A 27,540-nucleotide genomic window follows, 5' to 3' on the forward strand; every position below is an offset into this window, starting at 1 on the left:
GGTCCTGCATCAAAAAGGATGATGCGAGTCAGTTGATGACGAGAATGCACAGTGAGAACAGAAATCAACATTTCTGCTATGAAGATTATTATGTCACATTAAATATATCCTACATATACAATAATAAAATAATAATACTGGTACAAAATAATTAGTGACAATATAATATACTAGTAGTTTTGAAAATAAACACACACTATAGTCACCATCTAAATAAATGCATATTTATTCATCGAATAAAATTTTGGAAGATCAGTTATTGAAGATCTGCTCGACGAACTAATATGTAATTTTAATAAAAACACAATTACTTCTTGTAAATTTCAAAAGGTATCTGTTCCATCACAATCACACTAAATCACTCACGGCAAACACAGTTTTAAAAATCTAAAAACCAAGATGAGAAACTTCGATCTGCATTAGACTGCTTTTTCAAAATTTTCACGTATTTTAAACTACCACCTATTTCGATCACTGTGACACTCTTTAACTGCTAAAATATCGACGATAGAGTGTATTAAAATCAGTATTCAGTTCTAAAAATTCGAAACATCGAAATTTTGTTGAAGAAGAAATTCAAAAATTACATAAAGAATAGGTGAATATCATCAATAAATCGATCATAAAAAATCAATAATTTAATATTTTTCCTTTGACTTATTCGTGGGCGAATTTTAACAGTACTCGTAGTATAGTGTGGTATAAAAAACATGTTTATATCACATATTTTCGCAATAATTATTTCACGTATATCCGCGTAATTTATTCATATAAATATTTTGTATCTATAAATAGCATGTTTATGTTTATCTAGTTCTTAATTTAATCAAATATTAAAAATCATATTAAATAAATTTACACTTACCTTTATACCAGGTCTCCATAAATGGCGCATATTTAAACCTTCTAGATCAATTAATAAACACCATTGAGAAACTGGATGGCCAGAAACAGCAGTAGCTTCTTCCATTAGAACCAGACCTTCTTCACAGATGTGTAGTACCTATAACAACAATGATTATTGCAACAAACTATGAAGCACATGAATATGTAATATTAATTATACTATAATATGTAATATGTAACATTGCACATAATTTCTTTATACAAATGAAGCTTACTAGCAACAGTAAATCGTCCTCTCCAATAGATTTCAATAATCCTTTCACATCCATTTGGCCCATTCTTAAAATATATAGGGGCTGGCCATCTATAAATAAAAAATTTATTATTATAATATTATATTATTATTATTATAGAAATATTGATACAAAATAGGAAAAACATAATAAAGCATTATGAAACAAATACATATACCGTATTCCCACTTTAAATGCACAAATAATTCTTACATTCAATGCAAAAGTTTTATCTCCATTACTAGTAACATTTATTTTATAATTACTTGTAAAATATTTCTATTTAATTATTTATAACATAACAGAATATGTTAACCATTATATGTAATAATAAAAATTAGAATACCTTTATCAAAATGATGCCAGCCACCAGGGAAATAATCTTTTACTACCTGTGGAACATCATATTCTTCAAGTAGTTTATCAATTTGATGTTTTTTTCTCCAATGTAATGCCTGTGTTAACATTTCTTTTGCTTTTTCAACTGAAAATTCAGTTGCTCTTAAAAATCTTAAAAGAGTTGCATCTCCAGGTATTGAACTTCCTCTTAACTCTTTTATGCTTTGTCTTAATTGAATAAGTTTGCTTTCTTGTATCATATCAAGTTTTCCTAAATATCTTTCTATATAATCTGAAGAAAGCTGCATTTCTAAAATATAAGATATTAGCAACTTAAATTAAGTAATTTAAACCTTTATGTGAGACATAATTCAGCAAATGACTTTGTCTACATAATATACTATTCTTTTTAATAATAACTTGCTTTGTTTATATTTTGGATAATCTCCAAGATTTAAACAACCTTTTATTTTACAAACGTATCATACAACATGATATCAGAACAATCAAATTTCAATGGTCCCACGCTAAATGTTCGTTAGCTTGGGTCCATGATGCATCATCGAGGGAATTATTATTCCAAGTATCTGATTGGTTCAATCGCATTACAATGGAAAGTGAAAAATACTGACAGTGAGTAAAATAGAGAAATTTTCAATGTCTGTTTATACTATGTTTGAGAGGATTGACTGCCCTAACGATCGGGACCTCACTTTTTATATGTGGGTACCTGATCATCTTTTATCTTCGTGAGGGGCATCCGTCGCGGAACGTTCTCGATGGTTCTGATCTTTCTAGAACCGCGAGCCGCGACCCGTATATACCGATATATAGTGACAGGCTATCGAACGTTCTCGGTGTTTCAAGATCAGTACACTATGTAATGCGAACGCTCGTCGAGGCAGTTGCAGGAGTTGGTGAGGATAACTCCGTGAATAATATCAAGGGAAAAATTATTGCGAATGTTACCAAAAAAGTACTATACACAAATTCTGTGACGAAATATGCACACAAGATTTGGATACATATATTATTCGTTTGTGAGAAAGTAAGCGAGTATTTACATCCTCACTCCAGTTACAATCTACTAGTCTCCTTATCATTGCAGACATTGGTCCCTATTGGCCGGAGACAGTAAGGCAGATTAGTGGTGGTCATCTATAATAGTTACCGCCTTTAGCTAATAGCGACCAGTACTTGTAATGATAAGAGAGATAATAAACTGTAATTGGAGTGGGGATGTAAACACTCGACTATCTTCTCACAGACGGACAGTAGTATGAGGAACTGCTAAGTAGGCGAATTTAGCTGATTGGTTACTCTATTAGAATAGAGTGTCCCTACCTTCTTTCACATGCATTTTTGGTATTGACCAATTTTGACGTTAATACTGCAGAATTAGGTAACAAAGAGGGGTTGATCACGTTGCAAGATAGTGTAAAATGTTGCACTGGCGTATTTATTTCGGAATCTATCGTTTCTTGTTCCATAAGTATTTTAATAATAATGTTTGGATGCCAATCCTATTACAGTGTCAATACGTGCTACTGTATGAGCCAAAGTGGGTATAGGTGGGAGGAGTGAAGCAGAATTTTTACCCCAATGCTGCCTCATTAACCAACTTATCAGTTCCATATAATATACAATCATTCAACAACATTGAAGCTGATCTTCTATACATGAAATTATCTACGTATTGGTCCTTTGGGGTTTTTTTCTGTTTTCTCTATAGTTTATACATACTTTTAACATTATTATATTCGCTTCATCGAATTTGTAGAGATATCAACTCTTTTAAAATGGCCACCTGTGAACGCATAATTTCAATAGGCGTATTCTCACGACAATAGGCAAAATGGTCTATTGATGGTTATTAAGACTATACTTGAATGATAGAATTACAAAAAATGATGTTGTTACGCTGTTATGCTGTTATGTTACTTGTATATATTAATCTGCATACCGCTTTAACCGGTATTATTACCAGAAAAATCAAAATGGCTGTTCTTTGAATGGATTTAAACAAAGATTACAATTGGATCAGCACGAATCCATGTAGATTTAAAACATTCGAATTCGAATAGCTGAAATTTCTTAAGCTTTTTTAAAAGATCTCAACATAACACGATGTCGTTTCAAATTAAAAAATTAAACATTGAATGTGTCTCAAAATTAAGATTAAAAATAAAGGTCTCAGAAATTAAAATTAGAATTAACCGAAGCGAATAGAGTACTCCCTTTGCCTTTATGCTAAACAGTTGATCATTTTTACAAAAAGAAAAATCGAATGCATACAGCATCTATTATCTTCTTAGGTACATCCCTCTGTCTGTAAATATCAATAGAACCCTGCACAAAAATAGAATATCAAAAAGTATTCTGAAGAATTGCTCAAATTCGTATCTATAAGAAGATAATATTAAAAACAATGAAAACAAGAATAAGTATGAATAAAATTAAACTTGGAAAATGTATTCAGACAACGTCACAGAATTAGAAACTTTTGTTACTTACTTATAGTTAGATCGTTTTTATACCATTTACATCATAGAACTGCCACTTTATAATATGTATTCAAATGTAATATAAATAAATAGCTACTTGCAGTGATGTAATGAAAATAAATATATATCCCTATTTTAATAAAAGTCAACATTAATTAATTTTTTCCAAAAGCAGCTGTATAACAAACTATACATAGCAAACTATAATCTTTGAATGAATTATTTAAAATTATTTATATCTTATAAAACGTTAATTGTATTAAAATTTGTATTCATCATATCATGTTTCTAAAGTCATTTGTTGAATTTAACGATATTTCATTATGAAATATCGTTCATAGTAGTATAGAAAGCAATAACCTACCTCTATTTTGTAATTTATTATCTGCATAAGAATAAGTATCTTCTTGAGTGAGCGATTCTTGACTCTTTGTAATACCGCTAAATATAACAAGTAACAATTACATAATTATATTGCAATATTATGAATGCATTTTCGATTTTTTCGCGTCATTTCAAGCTATAATTCATTTGCTTAAGATAATACATATTAATTATAAACAAAATAACAAAATATTAATGTATTCAGAAGAAAGAAACAAATTAGGCTTATTTTACATTTTTGATGGTTAAAATCATTTTGAAGATAAATAAGTTAACATAATTAAAACTCACAATACAATTAATAACTAATTCTCTAGAAATTATTTATTATACATATTACTTAATTTTATGCCAACCTTTGACTCAATAATTCTATAACCAAGTTTTCAAATTCCAAGAATAACAAAATATAAATAATGCAAGAGGATTAAACATAAAAGATATATATTATTACAAATTTATTTCAATTAAAGGTAATATTTCCATTAAATAATTTCATAAATTTGATGGAATTATTTCATAGAAAAAGTTGCTAAAAGTTTTGCGAGTATGAATAAAAATATAAAAATATCAGTAAAATGATAAATAATAAAATAATAAATAAGTCAACAAAAGAAAGTATTTTATAACAATGATGTGATTTCAAACTTACTCCTCCTCTTTTTCTGATGACTCATTGAGATCCTTCCAAGGAGCTACATATACAATACCCTCCTCTTGTAATTGATTTATAAAATATTCAATAATCTCTTTACCCTGTAACGATTTCCATCAGTCTCTTTTCATTTAAATAACAAAAGCTGTAGGTAGAAAATTTGATAATATAAATAATACCTTTGCAATGTTTTGAGCATACTGTTTCATTGCTAATTTTTCCATTGAGTTCTCAAAACCAAAAAAGTTCTTAATATCTAAACTCGCGGTTTGTTCAAAACATGTCCATTCAGAATTTTCAGGATGAATCTGCAAATATCATATTAAATTAATTTTATTATCAAGTTATTAAAATTGGCATTTTATTTACAAAATTTATAACCATCTAAAAATCTTTAAATCTTCATTTATTTTATAAAATATCTACTTCAGAAGTTATAAATTATAAATAAAATAATGAATGATTTACAATGAATACTTACAAAATATCTGCATTTTTCAATAACTGTTACTCTGGATGAAAAGCTTTCGTTGTATGCTTCTATTTCTAAAATACTATTTCTCCTGTCTAAAACGTTCCTCTGAATGAAATATACAAAATCTACCCCAATAATCTGAAACAAAATGAGGAAAAGATTTTTCTTCCATAATAGCAGAATATTACTTAAATTCATTTTGTTGTCCTAGATACAATTACAAAATATTACATATGAAGAATAAGTTTCATGAAAATTTTCAATGATCTTTTATTACTGTATGGTTATTTTGTATTTGTTGAATTAATAGTTTAATTGTAAACCATTCTACATTTTTTTAAATACTTCGTAATGATCAGAAAAGTATTTATCAAATCAAATGTCTCTTCCAAAATCAAATAATATTTCTCTCTAACATTTCCTTCCTGCTCTCAAAAGTAGCGAATTTTTAATGTAATTATGGGTATACGAATTTTTATTCTGGCCGAGAGTGTTAAACCTGTAAATAGGATTATCTAGGCTTGAATAAGAAAAAATACGAAGATATACCGAGACCAAGTACAATAGAAACAAAGCATACTTCAACATTTACAATTAAAATAAAACAAAAATGATATTATTAGCATAAATTTTCAGAAACCTATAATTAGGGATTCCCAAAGAATCAAATATAAAATCCGACAGATCAACTGAAGTATAGTTGGTTCAAACGATATAGCAAGTAAATTATTGCATCAAACAACGGTTCTGATTGATGCCAAAACGATACTGCCAGTAACTTGTGCGATTCATTTGAACGATATAACACACTCGTAAATTATTGTATTAAGCTGAGACCCCAAATGATATCGAAATGACACTGTCGCAGTGATGACAGCGCAGAAATGACACTATGAAGTCGCTCACGAGTACTCAAGACCATCTGCAGATTGCGATTGTAAGTTAGGTCTAGGGAACTAGCATCCATTGACTACACAATGTCTATTCCCTTCTAACGAAACGTTTCACATCATACCTATTTCAGTCTACGTCTGTGTACTTGACTATACAGGGTGGACCAGGTAGAGAGTAACAAATTTTCTTTGAAATTTTCTAATATTAATCCTTTGCACTCGAGAGGTGCCCTTTAGTCACCATTTGATAAAATTTCGAAGCTCGATATTAATTAATATATCAAATTTAAAATAATGTGACAGTATGAGAGGTATCGAAACTAAATAATTCTACGTATTAATTATTGTACGATTTCTTACTTACTGCTCAAAAAATATCATCAGCCTTATAGCAGAAAATTTTTCAACTCGTATCCTTTTTTAACCAAAAAATCGCCGAGCGCAAAGGGTTAAATAGTATTAACATTTGATATTAATTTAATATTACACTATTACATTATAGTATACACATATTATAATATTAGTACTAATGAATGACTGTAAAATATTATGAGAGTGAGTTTTTTAAGAGGGGAAAAGATGCCATCCTCTAGTCAAAGTTTCCCTTACATGAGATATTTTCAGCCATAATTCCTCAACTGTACAGAATAAAAACAGTGCCTTAAGTAAAAGTTATAGTGAAAGTTGTTGATAGTATCTTGAATATTGAAAAATTAATATGTCATTCTATTTAAAGGAAAGCCTTTTCAACTTTAAGAAACTATTACACCCTGACCATAGTACTTTACACTCTAAAATGATAGCCTCTTTGTACTATTTGATGCCTGAAAATTTTTAAATGGTATCTGCAGTGGCTTTGGAGAAAATTGTTTGCGACACTCTATCTGTCCCACCCTATATATAGTAAGTTCCAGAGTAGCCACGGTCACACATCTGTGCTTCAGGCACAGACCAGGTTACGAGAGAAACAATAGTTAATGGTGGGAGAATTATCAGGCTAATGCAACTATAACGGAAATATTTTCCAAGCCTGCTGTATCTATTTAACGCCAAGCAGTTAAACAGAAAGAATTGTTTACTAATTTTAAATCTAAACTTAGTCCATCAATTACCATTTGCTACTAATTTACTACCATTAAATCCAATTCAGTGACTCAAACATTTAAAAAAACTCGAATTTTTGTACAACATTTTCAGCAATATCCAACACCACAAAAATCCATTCCAAATTGACAACGGGCGGCATTGATTGACACTTCGGTTTATTATTTTTCCTAGATATCTAAACTGCTTAATTTGGTAGATGGAACATGTGTACTATACGTGCCTTATAAGAAATCTATTGCGGCACTAGGACCGCGTGTCCCAAGTTAAGTGGTGGACTGTTTTATGTCCTTATTGTCAGCGTCGCTATGAACGAAAATCGCGTTTAACCGTTTGAGTCCCAGAAGGGAGAAAGCGCGGTCGCGCTGCTTGGGACTCAAACGCTTAAGCAGAAATGAGCGCTGCTAGTTTCGAATGACTATCGCGGCAGCGGCTCGGCCTCACGGTACGGTTTACTCAAAACCGCTTCGTCCGCAAAGGGTTAAGTGGGGGGACTGTTTTATGTCACTATTGCCAGGATCCCTTGACTCACGGACACTCGTTGTCACCTGGCCATCACTTGGGTGAACCTTAGACGTTGAAGCTAACACACACATCAGATATTATTCACAACCAATAGAAAGACACGCACACCCGCCACTTACATCTCACATCAACCAATCAGTAGACATACAAATTTATAAAACCACTGAGACAGGAATTGTACGGTGAGTTCTCAAAATTTCAAGAAGACAAGCAAGCATCACGATCAAGGATTATACTTCAATCTAAAGCAATCAAGACAGTCCCACGACGATCAACTCAGCGCCGAGGGACGGTCGTACATTAGAACTCTTTAGTTCAACCCTAACCAGGTCTAGCTCTATTAATTTAGAGAAGGCCGCATCCCAGCAACATTGTCGCATTCGCGAAACAGGCTGTGGGGGATCTCCACGGGGGTTTATAGATGTTTTCCGTCTTCCTCTTGCAGCTCCTACTGATGAGCTGCTGTTCCTATGATGCTGGCCTGATGGTATTCCCGTAGTCATCGTTGTTATTGATAGGGTAGTAGGTAGAAGGACGACAGGAAAAGGAAGGGATGCGTTTTGTCCCGGGCCTGCTAGTGGACTCGTCAGTAAGGCTTTCTTCTAGCAGGTCCTGCCTTAGACAGGGATACTTAGGTAGCATAGGAACTTCTATTTAAGGAAGGCCGAAGATTCGCCGAGGCCTTGCGAGAAAGTCCTGGAACCTCCTTCAAATAGGAATCCATCTATTGACGAGGGTGAGAACGTTGGTCACTACAAGGCCTTACACCCTCGCAAAATTTCGATATGAGAGTTGCAGTGTTCGGGACGTAACAAAATCCATCGGAAGAAATGTAGATCTAATTGGTCCGAATAGATGAGAACACCGATTCAACACACACTTTCTAGCCAAACTATTAAGCAAAATGATCACACAAGTGACGAAATGTGTCACGATGAATAGGTATAATCGTATTATTCCTCTTGCCCCCATGCACTCTCATAATACTTCTTGTGAGGTATGCACTGTATATTTAAGATCAACTGATTTTACGATACTCTCTATATTTGAACCAACTAGATAGATGTTTCAGGAATTAGTCGGATTTTTGCCTTGGTTATTGCCCAGTCGCTTGACCAGCTCTAAAACTAACTTCGCTAATGACAGTTGAGGGCACAGTCACGGATTGACGATGTTACGCACAACCAGCAGAGTGAAATAATAAAAACATTTGCAGACACTTTTACGTCTTACTATTACCCGAGAATGCGTGACTTCCTGCTTGCTAATTTGTTTATGTTCGGGACTTGTCGCCAGCAGACTGCTGAACAGCACTAGTTTAACACGTTAAGTGCCTAGTACGTTTTGCTTGCCATTCCGTTCAGGCCCAAACTCGGCCGTTAAGTGGGCCATAGGTGGCGGGCGAAGTATATGAGTCATAAAACTCAGATACTGTACCAATTGTTATAATAGAAATTTCCAAATGTTAGGTCCAGAGATGGCGAAGAATTTAACACCAAAAGTTAGCACCTTTTAATCCTAGTCTGAGCCGGTCCTGAATGGAAAGTCTCTAATCTCTGGGGACCGGCGTGGCACTTAACATGCTAACTGCACGCGTACTGAGTGAATATTTGAAGTCAATTTCTCAACAACGAAGTTTCGAATGAAAAATTTGTATTCTTTACTTTCGATTTGCCTTTTCATGTCGAATAATCTCTTTTCCGATTGTACTACAATTGCTAGAACACCCTGTATATGACCATCTGCTTCGACTTTATGTATTGCACGGCTGATTGGATTTATGAGCCATTCGACATTTTTTAGAGTTCTTATTTGGTATTTTAATCCTTTCTTCGTCAAGCGTGTCGTATAATGCAATAGCTATTGGTTCGATATTTATATTCATAGTCATATAATAATAAAACATTAGAAAAGCCTTTAATGAAAATAGTAGCAGCAATATAAACGGAAAACTTCGCGTTTATAAGGACGCTATATTATTATCAAAATTTCGGTTTAATTTTTGGTCAATCCATCCAAAACAGAGTAAAAGCAGATATGTACTGTCGATTCTCGACTTTTCCGATCGCATCCAAAAATAGTTTGTTTTAAGAGCTGGGACCTTACTTATATTACTTTCAACAATTCAGGTTACTATTTAAAACCAAACAAAAAATCGATTTTGTCAAAAATTCAAATTGTCCTGTCCCCTTAATGTGTAGTAATTAAAAAGTGATTACAATTTTTATTTCTTATACAAACAAATAAACATTTCGTTTCAAGAATCATCTTGATATTTCGTTAATAAATATCATTTTGTTTGTTCCATAATATGTGAAATCTTTACAGGAACCATTTTTCGGCTGGGAGTTAGGTTGAAGGAACGATGTGTACTAAAAGGTTAATTATAAAAATTCTGAATTTCATTTTATATCAATAAATTCTGTTCTTCGTTACAAGAAACAATTTTTAATAAAATAACTGCAACGCCAGAAAATTTTGGTCGCTTGCCGACAGTTGCTCATAAAGAATTATTTATATATTTATTTATTTATTTATACGGAATTAACCCATTAGAAGAATTACCAGAAAATTATTACAGTGAGATATAAAATTAATGGCAACAAATAAAAATAAAAATAAAAATATAGAAATACACAAACAGACGAGATGTGTATAAGTATAGGAAAACAAAATTTTTTTACAGAGAGATGCGATGTAGTAGCTGTTTTATAGAGTGAAGAGATTGGCTGAATAGATCTAGGGTACCATAAGTGTTGTTAATATTAATAATCATTCTATTAATATCTACTAATACTACTAAAGTTGTATCGTCTTAAATGAGAAGTTGAAACATTGATTGAGAATTTTTCTAACATATCAGAACAATTTATAAGACCATTGAACACTTTATAAACAAAAAGAATATCGTTAATAATTCAATAGTCGGCATTGCGGAAGTTTCGTTTTTGAGTGTAAGAGGATGAATAATTGAGGGATGATGAGAAGGGAATAGAGAAGTGAATAGAAGGGTTGATAAGAGTTGGAAGGTATTAAAAGTTCAGTCACAGGTAATACTATGGAAATGTGAAGAGAGGAGAAAAGGAGATCGAGGGGAATTATAATATATAGGGTGTTCTAAAATTCACGTAAGAAGTAATTTTGATAGTAAACGCAGGTTTTCAATTAAAAATTGTAAATATTGCTCAACAATGAAGACGCGTTGTTCTTTCGTGTAGCGCTCCATTTTAAATATCCCTGAACTGTCAATTGTCACGCTGTGTTGGCAATACTTTACCGCACAGATGGGGCCAAATTCAAATCTTGCGTGAATTTTGGGACAAATTTCATTGCGTCCAGGATTGCATCAGAATAAAATTCTTTTGCATTTCACGATATAGACAATTTTATAATGCACACGATAAAACATAAATATACGTACCTTTTTCAAAATATACGGGGCTTCAACGTTTAATTTACAACGGCGTTCCGTTATTCTAAGCGCGCCATTTTTGCTTTCTTCATCTGAAACTATCTCGCAACCAACAAAAACAGGAATCTGCGGGCAGGTAGGAAACCTGCGTTCATATGCCTACGAACAAAATTGAAGTTCATGAAAATCCACGTAAAAATTTGTCGAAACTTTTATTTATTAATAGTACATGCAAAAACCGCGAAATATAAAACACAGAAATGAAATCACGTATTAGTAGATTGACAAAATTCTTTTGGTAAAAGTAAGCCCAAACATAACCTAACTCGCTCTTTCTTGAGTCAAATAGCAATGCACTTTACCGCTGCAATATTTTCCCTCGACACTTGTATATTTCTTCCTTGAGTTTTCAAATTATTGATCAATTCAGAAAGTATTTAACATTAAAATTCTTACAAAGGAGGATTTTATTTCTAAATTCCAAATTACTTATTCCTTATATGTTTGTCCTCATCATTCTACAATTTTTTTTCTAAATAATCTTCGTTGATACTTACAATCTTTCAGAATTATTTTTTTAAAACTATATATATATATATATATAATCGTTTCAGTATATTTACTGTATATGTATTTCAATGTATATTTTCTTTGTTTGTAATAATTTCATCATGTGGGTATATTATACCCACACACACCACACATAGAAGCACATAGGAATAACAAATTTGATATAACACTACATAATCAGTGTTAACCTCGACTTGAAGTATGGTACACCGTCCACCAAAAAAGCTCACTTATAAAGGTAACTCTATGACTATTTTCAAAACGTTATCATGCAATGTTTGTGACAGTTCATATTCTGATTTGCTTACTGGGATGAGTCCATTCCTCGTCGATGCCTAACCTAGCTGTCGTAGCCTCGGGAGCTTGCAAGCTCGCACCACGACAGTTAACGAGGAAGGTGGGTACTTCAGGTATTGTCTGCTGTTACTTGCCTCTTGTTTTCTTGAATCTGAATTGGTGATGGGAGTGAGAATCAATGAGAGCGAATGAAATACAGTGAAATGCAATTTAAATGATGTTCTATGTTATACTGCTGTCTTTAAAAAATTTTCTCGACATTCAAAATCAGGTATGTCGATACATATGATGTGTTAAAATGAAGGAGCAAGTATTTGGAAATTTCGTACAAGTATTACCACATTTTGGACGCACAATTTATGGTACGAACATTTAGCGGAATTATTCTTAAAAAAAGTAGATCAACGTTTTAATATTTTAATTGAAAAGCAAGTTGAAGTACGGATGTGTACATACACAGACATGAATACACTTAATTTGTGAGTAACGATGTAAAGTCTTTTACGTTATTATATTTCTTTTAAGCTAAGTGTGAGGTGAATAATATGAAAAATACAAATACATGTACTTTGAGGCGTTTTTTAATATTTAAGTTGTGCTTGATCATGAAATACATGGACAATTTTTCACATATTTCCACAAACTGCTAAATTATCAATGAGACACCACGTATATTAATTAATCATTATCACACGAACACTGTCTTCTCAATCCCATTCCCCTAATCTCATGTCGATGAGATCATGCCTGCATCGATACAATTTTTCAAATTAAATAGGATGTTTTTGAGTCATTGACAGAAAAACATAACAGGTTGACGAAAGTTGTTGAAGAATACAAAATAAATAAACTATTTTCGTTTATTTTGGCTTAATACAATGGCTCAAACAAAATACACATGTAGTCAGTGCTTTGAAAATGTCTCAATGCTGACTACAAAAATATGCAATAAAATATATAGCATTCTATTTAAAAATTTGAACGCAATCTCCAGACAGATTTCTAGGGTAATCTCAAGGTCAAATAACTGTCATTACGATATAATATATCCCTTCATATCCTACAACTTTTGTCTGAAACATTTTTTCATAGCGTAGATATCTTCCGAGATAATTGGGACACCCTGTAGATGAAACACTGAGTAGGAACTTCAATCTATGACTTCGACGATTGTTAGAACAACATGGTTCATCCCTTCAGATACACACTAAATTACAATATCATCAGGACAGACACAGTCCAATCCACTAGAACAGGAGTTGCCTTTATCCTCTACAAATTAATTCTATATAAACAAACACCACAATCCACCACCACAACAATAGAAATCAACACTCCAAAGAACCAAACTAAATCCAAACACAAGAATAATATACTCTGCACCAAAAAATAAATCAAGGTAGGGAGTTTGATAACTCAAAATTCTTGGTAACAAAAGAGAACCTAATAGCAAAGTAGCACCTTTGTCAGTGTCAAACAGGTGAAAACTCTTAAGGAAGAAAAACCTATGTTTCATTAACTTACCATCAGGAAATGCCAGGCTTCTATCAGCAAGCAGTGTCATCAGTCACTGCTTCGCGTTGAGGTTGTCACATCTTCACTGTCAGTTCAAACGAACTTCACCTGCTTCTCAAATATAGTTATGCCGAATGTGACTTTGTCCACTGCTGTCATCGATGTCCTAAATGTCAATGAAAGACTACAATCGCACACTATGTTATTAAATTCTTACTCCCAAAGACACTTATTAAGCTAACGAATAGTAATTGAATAGAAATCGCAAAAGATTTCGAATCTTCTCAGAGTGTATCAAATAAAATCTGAAGTTAGTCGTATCAACCAAACACAGACGTAATGTAGAACTTGTTCAGAGAGCCTCACATTTCCAATCACGAAAGAAACGTCAATTGCAGCATCCACAGAAGTTATACAGAGGTTTAATTGAAACTCAAAATTCTAATTGGGATCCATTTACTGGGACCTAGCTCTTGCCAAATCAATGGACGGTGTTTAAACATTTTAAGATTTAGTACATGTCAATGGAATTACTGTACGAGATTCAACTATAGAAGACAGAGTGTTTACAATTAGATTCTCAGCTCATTCAATAAGAATATTCAAAGATTTTGGAATATTGAGGATTGCCACTCAATAAAATCAGGATTATGAAATCAATTATCTACAGAATCGATTGGTCGATGAACATTAGATTATACACACCATACGAAACTTAAACAGTAAATGTATATAACCAAATTACCATTTAAGTAACCAATTGTCAAATTAATTTTAAATTATTTTATAGCTTAAGTAGTCAACAAAGAATTTTATTTCTCGAAGAATCACATGATTTATTAGAAAAATACTGTGGGATTGCGAGCGATTTAGAGTGAAGGAGCCTAACAAAGGAATAATAAATAGCGGCATCGGTTTCGACTTAGACGTTTAGAACGATGTGTGGAATGCGTGCGGATGGATGAGTGACCACCTGCAAGGATTGTACGAATGAGATATTTATGACTAGGTCGAGTATAAGCAATGAACGAAAGTCTAGGAATGCGTCCGAGTGTCTAAAGTACCTGGCCCACCAAAGGCGAGGTTGCGTGGGTAATGAGTGATCAACGAAGAGAGCTTGTGTATGAAAAGAGAGAGTATTAGACTTCAACCCTTTCGGTACTACTACCACCCAATGGCGGCGGCCATAAAACGTTCTCTGGGTACTACCGTCGCCTATTGACGGCATCTACGAAACGTTCTCTAGGTACTACCGTCGCCTATTGGCGGCATCCACGAAACGTCACCGATGACTATCGCGGTCCGAATGAAAAGTTTAGTGTCAATCACGCTTGAGATTTCTATGAATACCGCAAAACACGTTTTCGTGGCTTCCAGTGCAACCACTCTTGTGGAAAACTTCCTCGTACCACGAATGTATAATCGCGGCCAGCTCCTCCGTACTGAAAGGGTTAAAATAAGGGTGCAAGGGCGCGGAGATGGCAAAAGGCAAAATGTGTGTAGTCGAGACATAGTGAACAGAGGATCGTGTATTTGAGAGTTAGAATTAAGAGAAACTTAGTGTAATATTTTAGTTAAATAAACCTGTTTTGTTATTAAAAAGGAGTTGTTGTTTATTAGACGCGCAGATCTCTGTCTGCATAGGATTAATCTAGCAAAAAATCCTACAATACAAGAACCTGTGAGAGTAACAGGCTGTAGAGTAATACTTTCGCTAAAAAATTAAAAGAAAGTGCTTGCAATAAATACACTGGAGTGAAAATACCGTGTTTATCCGTTTAAGTGCTAAGCCAACATCGAAGAGTACCATGTCACCGGACTGCAATGTGTAATTGTCAATGTATTTGGACTGTGTAGCATCCTACCCGATTAATCTTATTGATACTTGCTCTACGAAAGACGAGAAGAGGTCACGACCCTTTTCACATGTAAAACATAGAAATAATATTGTAATATGCAACTATAATATCGCGAACATAGTCCTACAGATGTAGACCAACATGTAAACATGTAGACATGATGCATAAATAAGATTATTATCCTTCATAAAATGGAGCACATAAGACTTACGTATGTAAGGGTTTATCTGTAAGAATAACGAGCTGCAGTGACATAAAATGGCGTGTGTGATAGGCACGTTGCGGTAGATAACACTATTCAACAAATATTAACCCTTTCGCTACGGGTAGACTCTCCGCCGCGGTACACCCGCAGAACGAGCCGCCGCAGTACTCCCGCAGAACGAACCGCCGCGACGAAACTGTGCACGGTGCGCGAGACCGATCGTCAGAGGCATTTGGTTTTCTGAGTACTGAGGTCCGTAATAAACAAATAATGCAAAACAAAATACTCACTCTGCATGTTCAGAGTGAGACAGTTGATGTGCAATAACTGCAGATGTTCGTCGTATGTACAATACGTGGACATACAATATTTTATGGAGAGCGACTATAGTCGCCCGTAGTAGCGAAAGGGTTCATTTTTCTCTAATCTGTAATATGTTATAGGTGATTCTCGCAGAGCTTACTTTCCTGAACACGAATCAGTAATCAAAATTGCACTATCACCTACAGTTTTCAAAAAATGTGAGTTTTTCTAAAGACACGCTATATTTGACTAAAATAAAGCATTACATAAGAATTAAAAACGTTAGGAGGTTCGTTATTATCTTATAAGTTAGACTAGAGTATTCTGAGTCTAATAATTTTCGTAATTATAATTGTTTATTCTCCTGAATAATTATAATTGGTCATCGAAGTTTAAAAGTAGGCCTTCAAGTGCACTTTCTATGCATGTTCCTGCATTTTAAAAAAAAAATGTCTGATCTGACACGAATTTGTGACACAGTGACGTACTCTGTAGGCTTTTTTGAAGAAGGTTTAAAAGTTTCACCGTTCTCGGTGTACAGTCGAGTCTCCTATAACACGATTAATTCATACCGCGTTATATGAAAAGCGTGTTATAAGAAAATCAGAATTAACCCATTTGCATCATGGCTCTACTTAAGGTGCCGCGTTCAGGCATCAGCGACGTTCAACTGACGACTAGCCAGTATCACCGCACGCGTATCTGCACCTACTCATAATGGCAGTTAAAAGGATTTTCACAACAAAAGTAAAACTTCTTAAGAATATAATGAACCGATGTAGATGAGATGCTCACAAAAGGGATCAAACGTGGTCTGTGGCATATGAAGAATATTCAGCAACTGATAATGGAAAAAGTCAGCTCGCGGAATATTCCGTGCTTGGATGCAAATGGGTTAATTGAAATCAGGAAATGCATTCTATGAAAATCGCGTTATGATAAACATAGTAATAAGACAAATCAGATTAATTTATACCGCGTTACATAGGAACTGCGCAATAAGGAACTCAGAAATAATACAAATTGAATGAACTCGTACCGCGGTATATGGAATCTCAGAAATAAATAAACTGTACATAAATCAGACCTATAAAACTATATTCTCAAAGTGTCAAGTTGCGATTGATACGGTTAATAAATAAAATTTTATAATAGAAATGGCAATGAATATGTAAATTTTTACATATTTGAATATAGTTTTATCGAATATAATACATAATTGATATAATAAAATTATAAATTAAAAAAATTGTTTCGAGCAAAAAGACTTAATTTGATACATATTAGTGACGCATCCTAATTTAAAATAGGATCCTAACATGTTAATATTAAACAGTTTATTACTTTGTTTTATATAATTATCTTTTAGGCGCCTGTCAAAGCCCTTATTAATACTAGGTTTACGGACGCTATCTGTATACCTATAACTAAGGACACCTGTAAAATTGACAGGTAAAGGAAGCCACATGCCTTCTTTTTTAACAATTAGTTTAATTTAAAAACAATTATATATTATATTAACAGTCTTAATATAAGTTAACTAAATCAGTTACTATCGTATAATTGAAGCAACCCTACCGTCAAATTCACGGGTTCCGTAAATCTAGTGTTAAAAAGCTTTCCTATCATAAGTTCTCTTATCCATCAATGTTATTCCATATTTCTTCTTATTTATATTTATTTCCAAAACGAATGATTTATTGTCAAACATTTTTATGAAACCGCTTCAGTCTGATCAGAATTCAGATATTCTTATCATGTGGTTTATACATTGGGGATACCACAATTAGAATATTTTATTATTCATCGTCACTGTCAAATATTTGCAGTCTAACCCTATTTTTCTAATTGGTAAAAAATCCTTCTCATTTTACAAATTTTGTTCTCGGTTTTCAGATGTTCTTTTATTTTATAGTTCTTCCAAAACCTCTTTATATGGAGCCAAGCAATTTTGAAATTCTCTTTTAAATTTTGTACTGCGTATCGTTGAAGCATCATTTTGAGTTAACCCCTTGGCTACTGTGGGCGCATATACACGCTCAGAAATTTTGCTTTTGTGACACGGAAGGCGCATATAAGCGCTCAACACAGTTTGCTTTTCTGACACGGAGGGCGCATCTCTACCCAAAATTTTGCCGTTCTCGGCGGACATTGTATATTAATTCTTAGGCGTGTGGTACGACCGGTGCGTTTCAAAGTCTAACGTAGTTAAAAGGTTAAAATTTTTTATTGGGACATCAAAAACATATTGGAACAAATCTTACATCTAACGGTGCACTCCCGTGGCGTCCTGAGGGAAACACGTGATTTTGGCGTAACAGTCAAAGGATTAAAGAGTTAAAAAGACCTTTTGTTTTCTGGAAACGTTCAGTTCCAAACCCGAAACAGTACAAAGTGTATTAGCTGTTATAATCCATAAGGACACCTACTTCTTTTCTTTGTATTTCCATACGTGTATATACATTTCACTAATAATAAACTTTATACATTCGTCACTATACAACTGTATACGGTTAGCACCCTGCACATTATAATAAACTCTGTAATTTCAATCTAGAAGTTACAACAATAGCACTTTCCAATTTTTTGGCTAATTCAAGAAATTTACACAGACTTTCTGCAGTGAATGAATTCGTTTCTTCATAGTCACTAGTTGCATTCATCATTAGGTTGAATGATATGATATGAATTACAGTCTATCCAATTAAAGCATATTCGGCGTAATTTATTGAAAAATTCATTTATTCAAGTTTTAAAATACAATAGTTTTGGAACTATCTTTTACAAGAAGCAAAAAGTATTGATTTTATTAAGCGACGAAGCTTGTTCTTTCATTTTATTTTTATTTCTTTATGAAGCTTGTTAAAAATTGCACAGCTTTTTCCCTTATCATGAAACTATTCTTAAGTTTTTCCATGTTGTCATCCATCCAAATTATCAGTGCTTTCTTCACATTTTCTATTATAGGATTTCTTGTATATGATGAACGCAGTGAATTTGATAAGGTTCCAGAGGTCATGCTACTCCTGATATTTTCCTTTCTTTTCTTGATTGTTCAGGCAGTGGATTCATTTATCCTATATGCCTTAGAAATCACTGTAGGTTTGTTTCCTTCTTCAAGTCAATTTAAAATTTTCATTTTCATTTCCAAAGTCACAGATTTTCTCCTTTTTCGTGTCATTGAACATTTGTTAAATATTTCTGGGCATGTCTGGACGATTTGGCTTTTCTTTCGTCTTTGTCGCTAGTCTCAACCGATTTCTCCTAACAACCAACTATTAATAAAACTCTTAACGAGATAACGTGGTCTGGTCGCGTAAATTATGGTATAATTTTTCGCGTAGAAAAAGTACCGTATAACTCAGAACTCGGAATTCGGAACTTAGAACTCAGAATCTAGAACTTAGAACTTAGAACTTAGAACTCAGAACCTAGAACTCAAAACTTAGAACTCAGAGCTCAGAACTTAGAACTCAGAACTTAGAACTTAGAACTTAGAACTTAGAACTCGACTGAGAAATGAGAATAAATAAATTTTTATAATAATTTTTTATATTTTAAATTTATAAGATAAATTAATTTATACGAGTGTGCTCTAATTTCATCTGTTGTAAAAATAATAATTTTAAGACTGGCAGAATTCTTTTTAATTACGTTCTGTTCATTATCAACTAACTTATCAACAGCAATTTTCAAATATAATATAAATATAATATCGTAAATAATTTTATAAAAAATATTTGGAGTTAGCCTACTATTTATATTTCTTTTTAAATATGATACTTAACGACTCTGTTTATAAATATTTATTTTTCGCTTTTAAATAATTTGGTAAAATATGAAAAAAGTGTGTATATCATTTCCGTTTGATATTCGTATTAACAAATTTTTGAAAAAAATTATAAATAATTACAAAAATACAAATTTTTTGATACCATATTTATATACAAATTTTTATTAAAACTAGCAATTTTAAGTTACATAATGTTCCTCCTATCGACTGAATTTTACGTACGATATAATTATAAGATGGAAGAAACATCAACAGATCATAGTATTTGCTGAAATATAAATTCAAGACTGAAATATAAATTCACGAATGCCATTTAAACATCGATTGACGATCTATAATTATGTAATCATTTTTTGTTGGATAGAGTTCACTGCACAGTAAACTCCACCTATTGCACACCTTAGTATTATAATCTAATACGATAGTTCTTGTCATATGAATCTATTTTAGATTGCTTGATTCGAACTGTGATTTATGTTTTTATTGCGTCTTATATAGTAAACTAACTTCAAATATTTTTTATAAAAATATTTAAAATATCATATTTGAAAAATGCTTTTGATAAATTAGTTGATATTGAACAGAATTCTGCCAGTGTTAAAGCCATTATTTTCACAACAGATGAAATTCGAGTAATTACTGCAAAATTTATATCAATTAAAAAATTGCTTACTATTCCATACAGAATTCCTAAGAAAGATGGTATCCAAGGACAATTCTATTTCAGTTTGATGTTTCAATTGAATAAACACAGCTGCCTTGTTAATTTTCATGAATTATCGTCTCCAATTGACAAAATTTTTCACCAATCTGAGACAATTTAATAGAAATAGCAAATATTGCTGATTATGAATAATTATTTAAACCTTCCAACAACAAGATTAACTGTACAAAAGATTATTAATACAAGTATAAAGCATCAAGTGTTGCTTGTGTACTACAATTGTGCAAAAATATATGAATATTGTTGTTTTAAAAGAGAACTATATGACCAAATTTCCATTGCTCATTATAGATTTAGTCGTATCCTATTTAATTTAAAAAATATATTTTCCTACCAATGCTTAATAAATATCATTCTCATGAGTATACAATAATTAAATCGTAGAATTTTTATGATGTATAAAATCTCCATGAAACACAAAAATAGCTACAAATACTCATAAAATTAATTCAGGTCTAGAAATAAATTTTTAATTAAAGTTACTTTTATTCTGGCCAAAAGAAAAATTTTTACAAAAAAGAAAGAAGAATAATGTATACAAAATAAAAAATCCAATCGTTTTTCTCTCATAAGATATGAACTAATATAGAGAATAAAAAGAAAAGAAAAAGAAATAAATGGCAACCAAAGATATTATTTCAAAACAAAGTTACAAATAAAAATTAGATATATCGTAATTAAAAAATTTGTTTCTAAAATTTCATTGTATTTTAAAACATATTTCTATTTACATCATTTTTAAATATCTTTTAATAAAAATCACTAAAATTTCCAATATTAACCTCATATGTAAATGCGTAATATAAATAATAAATAGTTTTACACGCTTTAGTTATACACTATATAATACTACATATTACTTTGTCAAAAGAAATGTTATTTTAGCATATTTTGTTCCTGTAATAAAAATATGATATATAACTTGTTACTTTAGAAAAAAAGAAACTGTTTCTTAAATGTGTAGATTTTAAACACATTAATTGGAAAAATATAGTTGTAGATAGATATATTAATAGAAACCATATAGTTGTACCCAAACACATTAACTACAAACATATTAGTGTTTAAAGCATTCCAAACAACACAGTTAACTGTGACAAAATTTTCTTATTTTTATGAAAACATAAATATTAATTTATTCAAGTGTTAAAGTAAATATATCACAGTTACAAAAAATTTAATAAGAAGTTTTTGAATACAAAATTTAATATTAAAGGAAAAAAATAATTAAAAAGATAAAAGATTAACTTCAATGAATCGTATTTTATAAAAAAAATCATTTTTATATATATAATATGTAAAACATTAAACGTTATAAGTTAATTTACATGGTTTAATAATAAAACATTATAGGATATTAAAAATTAATAATAACTTATAAACTACTAAGAAAAGATAAAGACCTTGATAACGCAAATTGACTAGCAAATTTTTAGTAATATAAAAAAAAAAATTAAATCGTTGTATGCTAATCCTAATACTTTGTGTCATAATAAACAATCAATATAAGACTTTTTAATATTGTGTAGAATTTATATCTATTTGCTTATTTTCGTTCATCAACAGAAAATCTTATATCTAAAGAATTATACTAGAAATCCATATATTTAAGTTCATAACTAAAAAGATGTATCTGATGTCATAGTGTAAAATCAATAGCACAGACACTATAAATCATAGTATCGAAGATAAAGCACTCATAAATAATCATAAATTAGAATATAATCCTAAAAAAATCATTCAATATGTTAACACATTGCAAGCTAGTCCTATAGTATTGCATGATTCTGTTATTATAAATATGCTTGTAGGTACTTGATACTATTTCTTTTTTATTTTGCCTTAATTTTAACATGTAGCAAAAATATAGTATATTTTCTTGAAATATATATTACACATTATTTTGTAAAAATATAAAAAGTATTTAATGCATCTTTTTTTAGATACTTATCTCCTGTAACAACTAAAATTTTACCTGTGTACTATGTGCTAAATAAAGTAAAATAGACTTTAACTAGAACAAACAAAATTTTTAAGAAAATTTATTCTAAATACAAATCAACCTTATTTAAAAAAAAAATATACCTTTAAAAAATATATATATACATTTAAAAAAACTTTAAAAAATATTTTAATAGATCAAGTATATAGAACAAGTATTAAAATAAGAAAATATTTTTCATAAATAAAAACTGTTAACACAAAGTGTTGCACTAATATAGGATAAAACCTTTTTCTACCTAAAACCAGGAAACATGTTGTTTATGTCAGAGAACAAATAATAAAATTTTATGAAAACGAAGAATGTATAAAATTCATATTTAAAAATATAACTGCGTGTCCCTAAATATGTAATTAAATGAAAAGATGGACCAATATTAATTATACTGTAAATTACATATTAGGAATTAAAAATAAGTTATCTAATGTGCAAAATAAATATAATTTAGTAATTAATAAATGTTTATAAAAATCTTTATGTAATCATTATTACAAACATTTAAATAAAATAAAGTTAATTATTTTTTTCATGTTGCAGCATCTGGCTGTGCTATTTATTTCAAAAAAAGAACAAGTTACTTGTGACATATTTTAAATGCTATGTAACTAATAAATAATATATTTATGATAGAAGTGTAATACACAACATGATTGAGCTAGCTTTTTACCGTCTTTAATGTATTAATTATTATATACATTATATAACAAAATTTCTTAACCTATGTGAACTTTGGATTACTAGCATCAACTTTCTAAATTACAATACATTCATTTTTTCAATTCCATATTTTGAAATTAACTATAAATTTGTTTTATTAATTTACATACTATGTGTAATTTATTATGTATTATGTACGTTATATACATAATATACACATACATATATATATATATAGTATATATAATTACAATCACGCGAAGGACTCCTTAAGAGACAGTGGTGTGTAAGTACTGGCGAAAGGAGCAGGACTCACACCCGGCTGACGAGCTTAACGTTAACGCCCGTGGTTCCGAGGAGGATCACGTGGAAAGTAAAACTATAGCGAGTATATATATATATATATATATACTTATACACTAAACATAATTCAATAGTTTAAAAAGCAACATATGTAAATATAAGTAATCTATACCGGAATAAAATGTTAAATACATTAAATACATTACTACTGAAATAATAAAATATACAACGCACCATCATCACGAGTGGAAAAGGATGCTTATACACCCGAACAGGTGATTGATACTGTTGAACCATATCACGTCTTCTTACAAACTGGCTGCTAACTTAAACTGTAATATAAATAGAAATAAATACAACTATAACAATTTAACTAATTTAATTGAATAAGACCAATCAAGTTCAATGTTAACTGACCGAATGATAAATAAATTTTATAGGTTACGATAGGCCGATTTTTAACCTTGTCTTATTTCATTCAATATTTATGTCACTGCACTTTCTAACATTCAAAAAATATTTTAAGGCAAAATATTAAAAACAATGTATCTTATAAACAAAAACTTGATATAATTGGTATTTCATTATCTACCATATAATACAGAAACAAAAAAAAACACAAACCACACAGAAATGTCATAGACTTCAATAAATGGCGCAAACACAGATTATAATTATAGAACAACCAATCGAAACTAGCCACCAACGGTAAATGACAGCACATAGGTCCTTGGACTGGAACCAATCAAATTATAACAACAAAGATCAATTCAAATATACTACATTTAAATATTCAAGTGGATTTAAAACAGTTGTATGAAATCTTAAAGAGTTTCATATTAATTATACTTAAACTATAATTGTATAATTAAGAATATAAATATTTATGATAATTAAATAGGAAGTATCCATTTCTTTTAGATAAATTCTTTAATAAATTTCTTTCGAATCCTAAAAATATTATATTACAGTTTAGAAAAGGTATCGCCTGATGTGATTCTAGTTAATTTATTAATGCGTAAATTAATTTAGTAATTTATTACAATTTAAAAAAATTTGAAATGCAGAAGTTATTATACAATGACGACGTTATAATTATGTTTTTAACTTATGAACTGAAAATCTTACTGTGTTGTACCTTTCTAACATTAGATAGTCTAATCATACGACAGCCGGCATTCTAATTATATAACAATTTCAAGATTAACAAAAAGTTATGTATATACTTAGTCTCGTGAGAACTGTCACACAAAAAATTCCGTATTCGATGAATCTACAATAATATCAATTGTAGCTGAGAGTGGCATAATTGAAAAATGTCGTCATAAATTCAACGATCACATTCCAACTTACTGAAGCCATCTTAAAGATATGTAACAGTGCTTATAAAAGTGCCCCAAATCACATTTCATTTCAAAATATTAAAATTCTTGTGTCTAAATGAATGAAAAAATATTGAATGAAATATTTTCTTCTATAACATAAGTATTATTAATGTAAATTATTAATGTAAATAAATGTAACAAAATAAATAATATAGTCATTTTTTTTTATTTTTGACTTAAATAAAACACTATTATAATTATTAGAACATATAATACTGTTTTAATCCGTTAAGTCATTTCTCTCAAAAGCAATATTGTTCTCTCATAACCTTATTGTCAATTCACTACGTATTTACACAATCTCTTCAAGATATGAAGACCTAAATCCATAATTTCCTAATATAGCATTTCTACTACACTACCTCACATATTTAATTCATAATTTGTAGTTTCAAATGATTTGAAAGATTCATATTAATTCCAACCAATTCATGTATGAAAATTTATTTAAATTGTATTTTGAAGACATTATCACATTTGATTTAATTGGAATTCATTAGTATTAGTTTAGTAATTCATCAATATTTGTTAGTATTCTCAGTATGTGAACTGTGTGTTATTATTTACAATTAAAAAAGTCGAATACGGCATCGATTTAATTAATTTGATAGAATGAAATTTTATTTACGTTTAAAAATACCCCATTTTTTTATTTACTTTTTTAGTTAATAATAAATATCTAATTTTTCTTCAAAGCAAACTTTCAAATAATAAGAGGAATGAAATTACAACTATCAAACTCAATCATATACTTAGTGTATTATATTTGCAAATATACTATTTATAAGATATCGAAAATCGGAATATCGGAAAATTTCCTAACCATATAAGAAGCAGTTAAAATTATACTCTTATCTCTAAATTGAATGAAAATAGATTAAATTTAAAACAGTACAGATTCATAAATCTATTCATTATCAGGACATTTAATATAGTTTTCAAGAAATTTATTCTAACATTTCTATACGCAATTATATATACGCCATAAACAACGAGAATCTAAAATCTTCATTGAAACTCCTACCATCTAGTGTGACATTTAAACTGTCTTTGTCGTGATTTTTCCTTTCATAAAATAATTCTCTGATATTGTCATCGAGTCATTTAGCAGTAACAAACAAAATTAGATACGGCTATAATATAAGCATATATAAAAATTAAAATTGTTTCACAGTAACCAATTTTGCTCTGAACATTGTAATTTAAAGAATTATCCAAAGAGAAAATGATCAACTCTGTATTCACTATTGAATTTTTGTAGTAAACATTTTAGATGGATTCCAAAAGTTTACTCAAACTTGGATTCAATCCCAGTACGACCGTAAAGACAGTAGAATTTACTGTGGACTAATAAATCTGATCAATCCAGATGTTATTAGATATTTAAAAACTCCTTAATACGCTATTGTATAGATTTCTACTTAGAAGATTAAGAATTTTAAACACGTACAATGCCATATATCATACTATATAGAAACAATTGAATACTTCATAATTTTTTTTTTCTAGGTACAAAATATTTGTAAATACATTAGATATAACATATAATATATTATATATAAATAACATATATACACAAAATAATTTATAATTTGTAATAAGTGAAAAGACAGATAATCTATTGTATCTGTACAATATAATTTCTTCTGAAACAAACAAATCACTCATTTAAATAAGAACAAAAAATTGTTTATAACTTTGTAAATATTAGTTTATTGATCCATGTTTAAGACGATTTTTTGATGTATTATAAAATATCAATTTTAACTTTAGGAACAGATTCCAAATTTCCAAATATTCTTATTCAGCATTAATAAATCCACACAGTAACAAATGCAAATACTTTTTACTGCAATAAATAAAGTAAAACTTATACATACAAAACTTAATAAATATAACTTATACAAAATAAGAATTTTTTCAAAACTATAGTTTCTAATAATTACATGAATTTCTAACTTCAAAGTAAATGTACTTTAAGTTAAATCTTTCATATTTTTTGCTTTGAACAACATCAGATTAGGTTTCAAATGAGCAGCAAAAGAAAAGTAATCTAGCAGAGCAAATTGAAAATAAAAATGTAAAATATTTAAAAAGAATGTATATTTATTTAATATAATTATATATTTAAAATTAAATAACTAGGTGATGATTATAACCTACGCAAAAATTATTATATACTTGGACAATAAGATTATATTATTTATATAACACGTATTGTATTAATAAAAATGTATTAATAATAAATTATTGAAGTATAATATTTATTAATAGTTATAAAATACGCTATATTTAGTTATTATTGGCATCATCTTTGAAGATATTATCTAGAGATGAAAAATATTCTCTTTAGATGAAATGAATTTATCGATCGTTTCAGGCGCTAAAGACAAGAACAACGTATAGTATAATATAAATCTAATGTTTTTAAATATTAAATATTCAATGTATTAAAATTGTGTACGTAATAGTAAATTGATTTTCGAGGTTTATAAAG

General features: G+C 30.3%; 1 protein-coding gene across 4 annotated transcripts in view; it reads right to left on the minus strand.

The window, feature by feature from the left end:
* retm (real-time) overlaps positions 1-24,194 on the minus strand; it is a 44,989-nt gene extending 20,795 nt beyond the window's left edge. For 3 of the 4 annotated variants that reach the window (XM_017912086.1, XM_017912084.1, XM_017912083.1), the window contains exons 1-10: positions 24,076-24,194; positions 23,893-23,990; positions 11,440-11,589; positions 5,503-5,634; positions 5,201-5,329; positions 5,019-5,122; positions 4,347-4,423; positions 1,486-1,788; positions 1,122-1,210; positions 866-1,003 (exon numbers count right to left, since the gene is read on the minus strand). In XM_017912086.1, coding sequence (XP_017767575.1) covers positions 866-1,003; positions 1,122-1,210; positions 1,486-1,788; positions 4,347-4,423; positions 5,019-5,122; positions 5,201-5,329; positions 5,503-5,634; positions 11,440-11,589; positions 23,893-23,955 — 1,185 coding nt within the window. In that variant the 5' untranslated portion in view covers positions 23,956-23,990; positions 24,076-24,194. Of the gene's footprint in view, positions 1-865; positions 1,004-1,121; positions 1,211-1,485; positions 1,789-4,346; positions 4,424-5,018; positions 5,123-5,200; positions 5,330-5,502; positions 5,635-11,439; positions 11,590-13,821; positions 13,979-23,892; positions 23,991-24,075 lie in introns of those variants that run through there. The other variant, XM_017912085.1, reaches the window with a different exon arrangement.
* Positions 24,195-27,540: the final 3,346 nt, after the last annotated feature.

Source organism: Eufriesea mexicana, unplaced genomic scaffold (genome assembly GCF_001483705.2).
Source record: "Eufriesea mexicana isolate 0111107269 unplaced genomic scaffold, ASM148370v2 scaffold325, whole genome shotgun sequence".
In the NCBI taxonomy this organism is placed as follows: domain Eukaryota; kingdom Metazoa; phylum Arthropoda; class Insecta; order Hymenoptera; family Apidae; genus Eufriesea; species Eufriesea mexicana.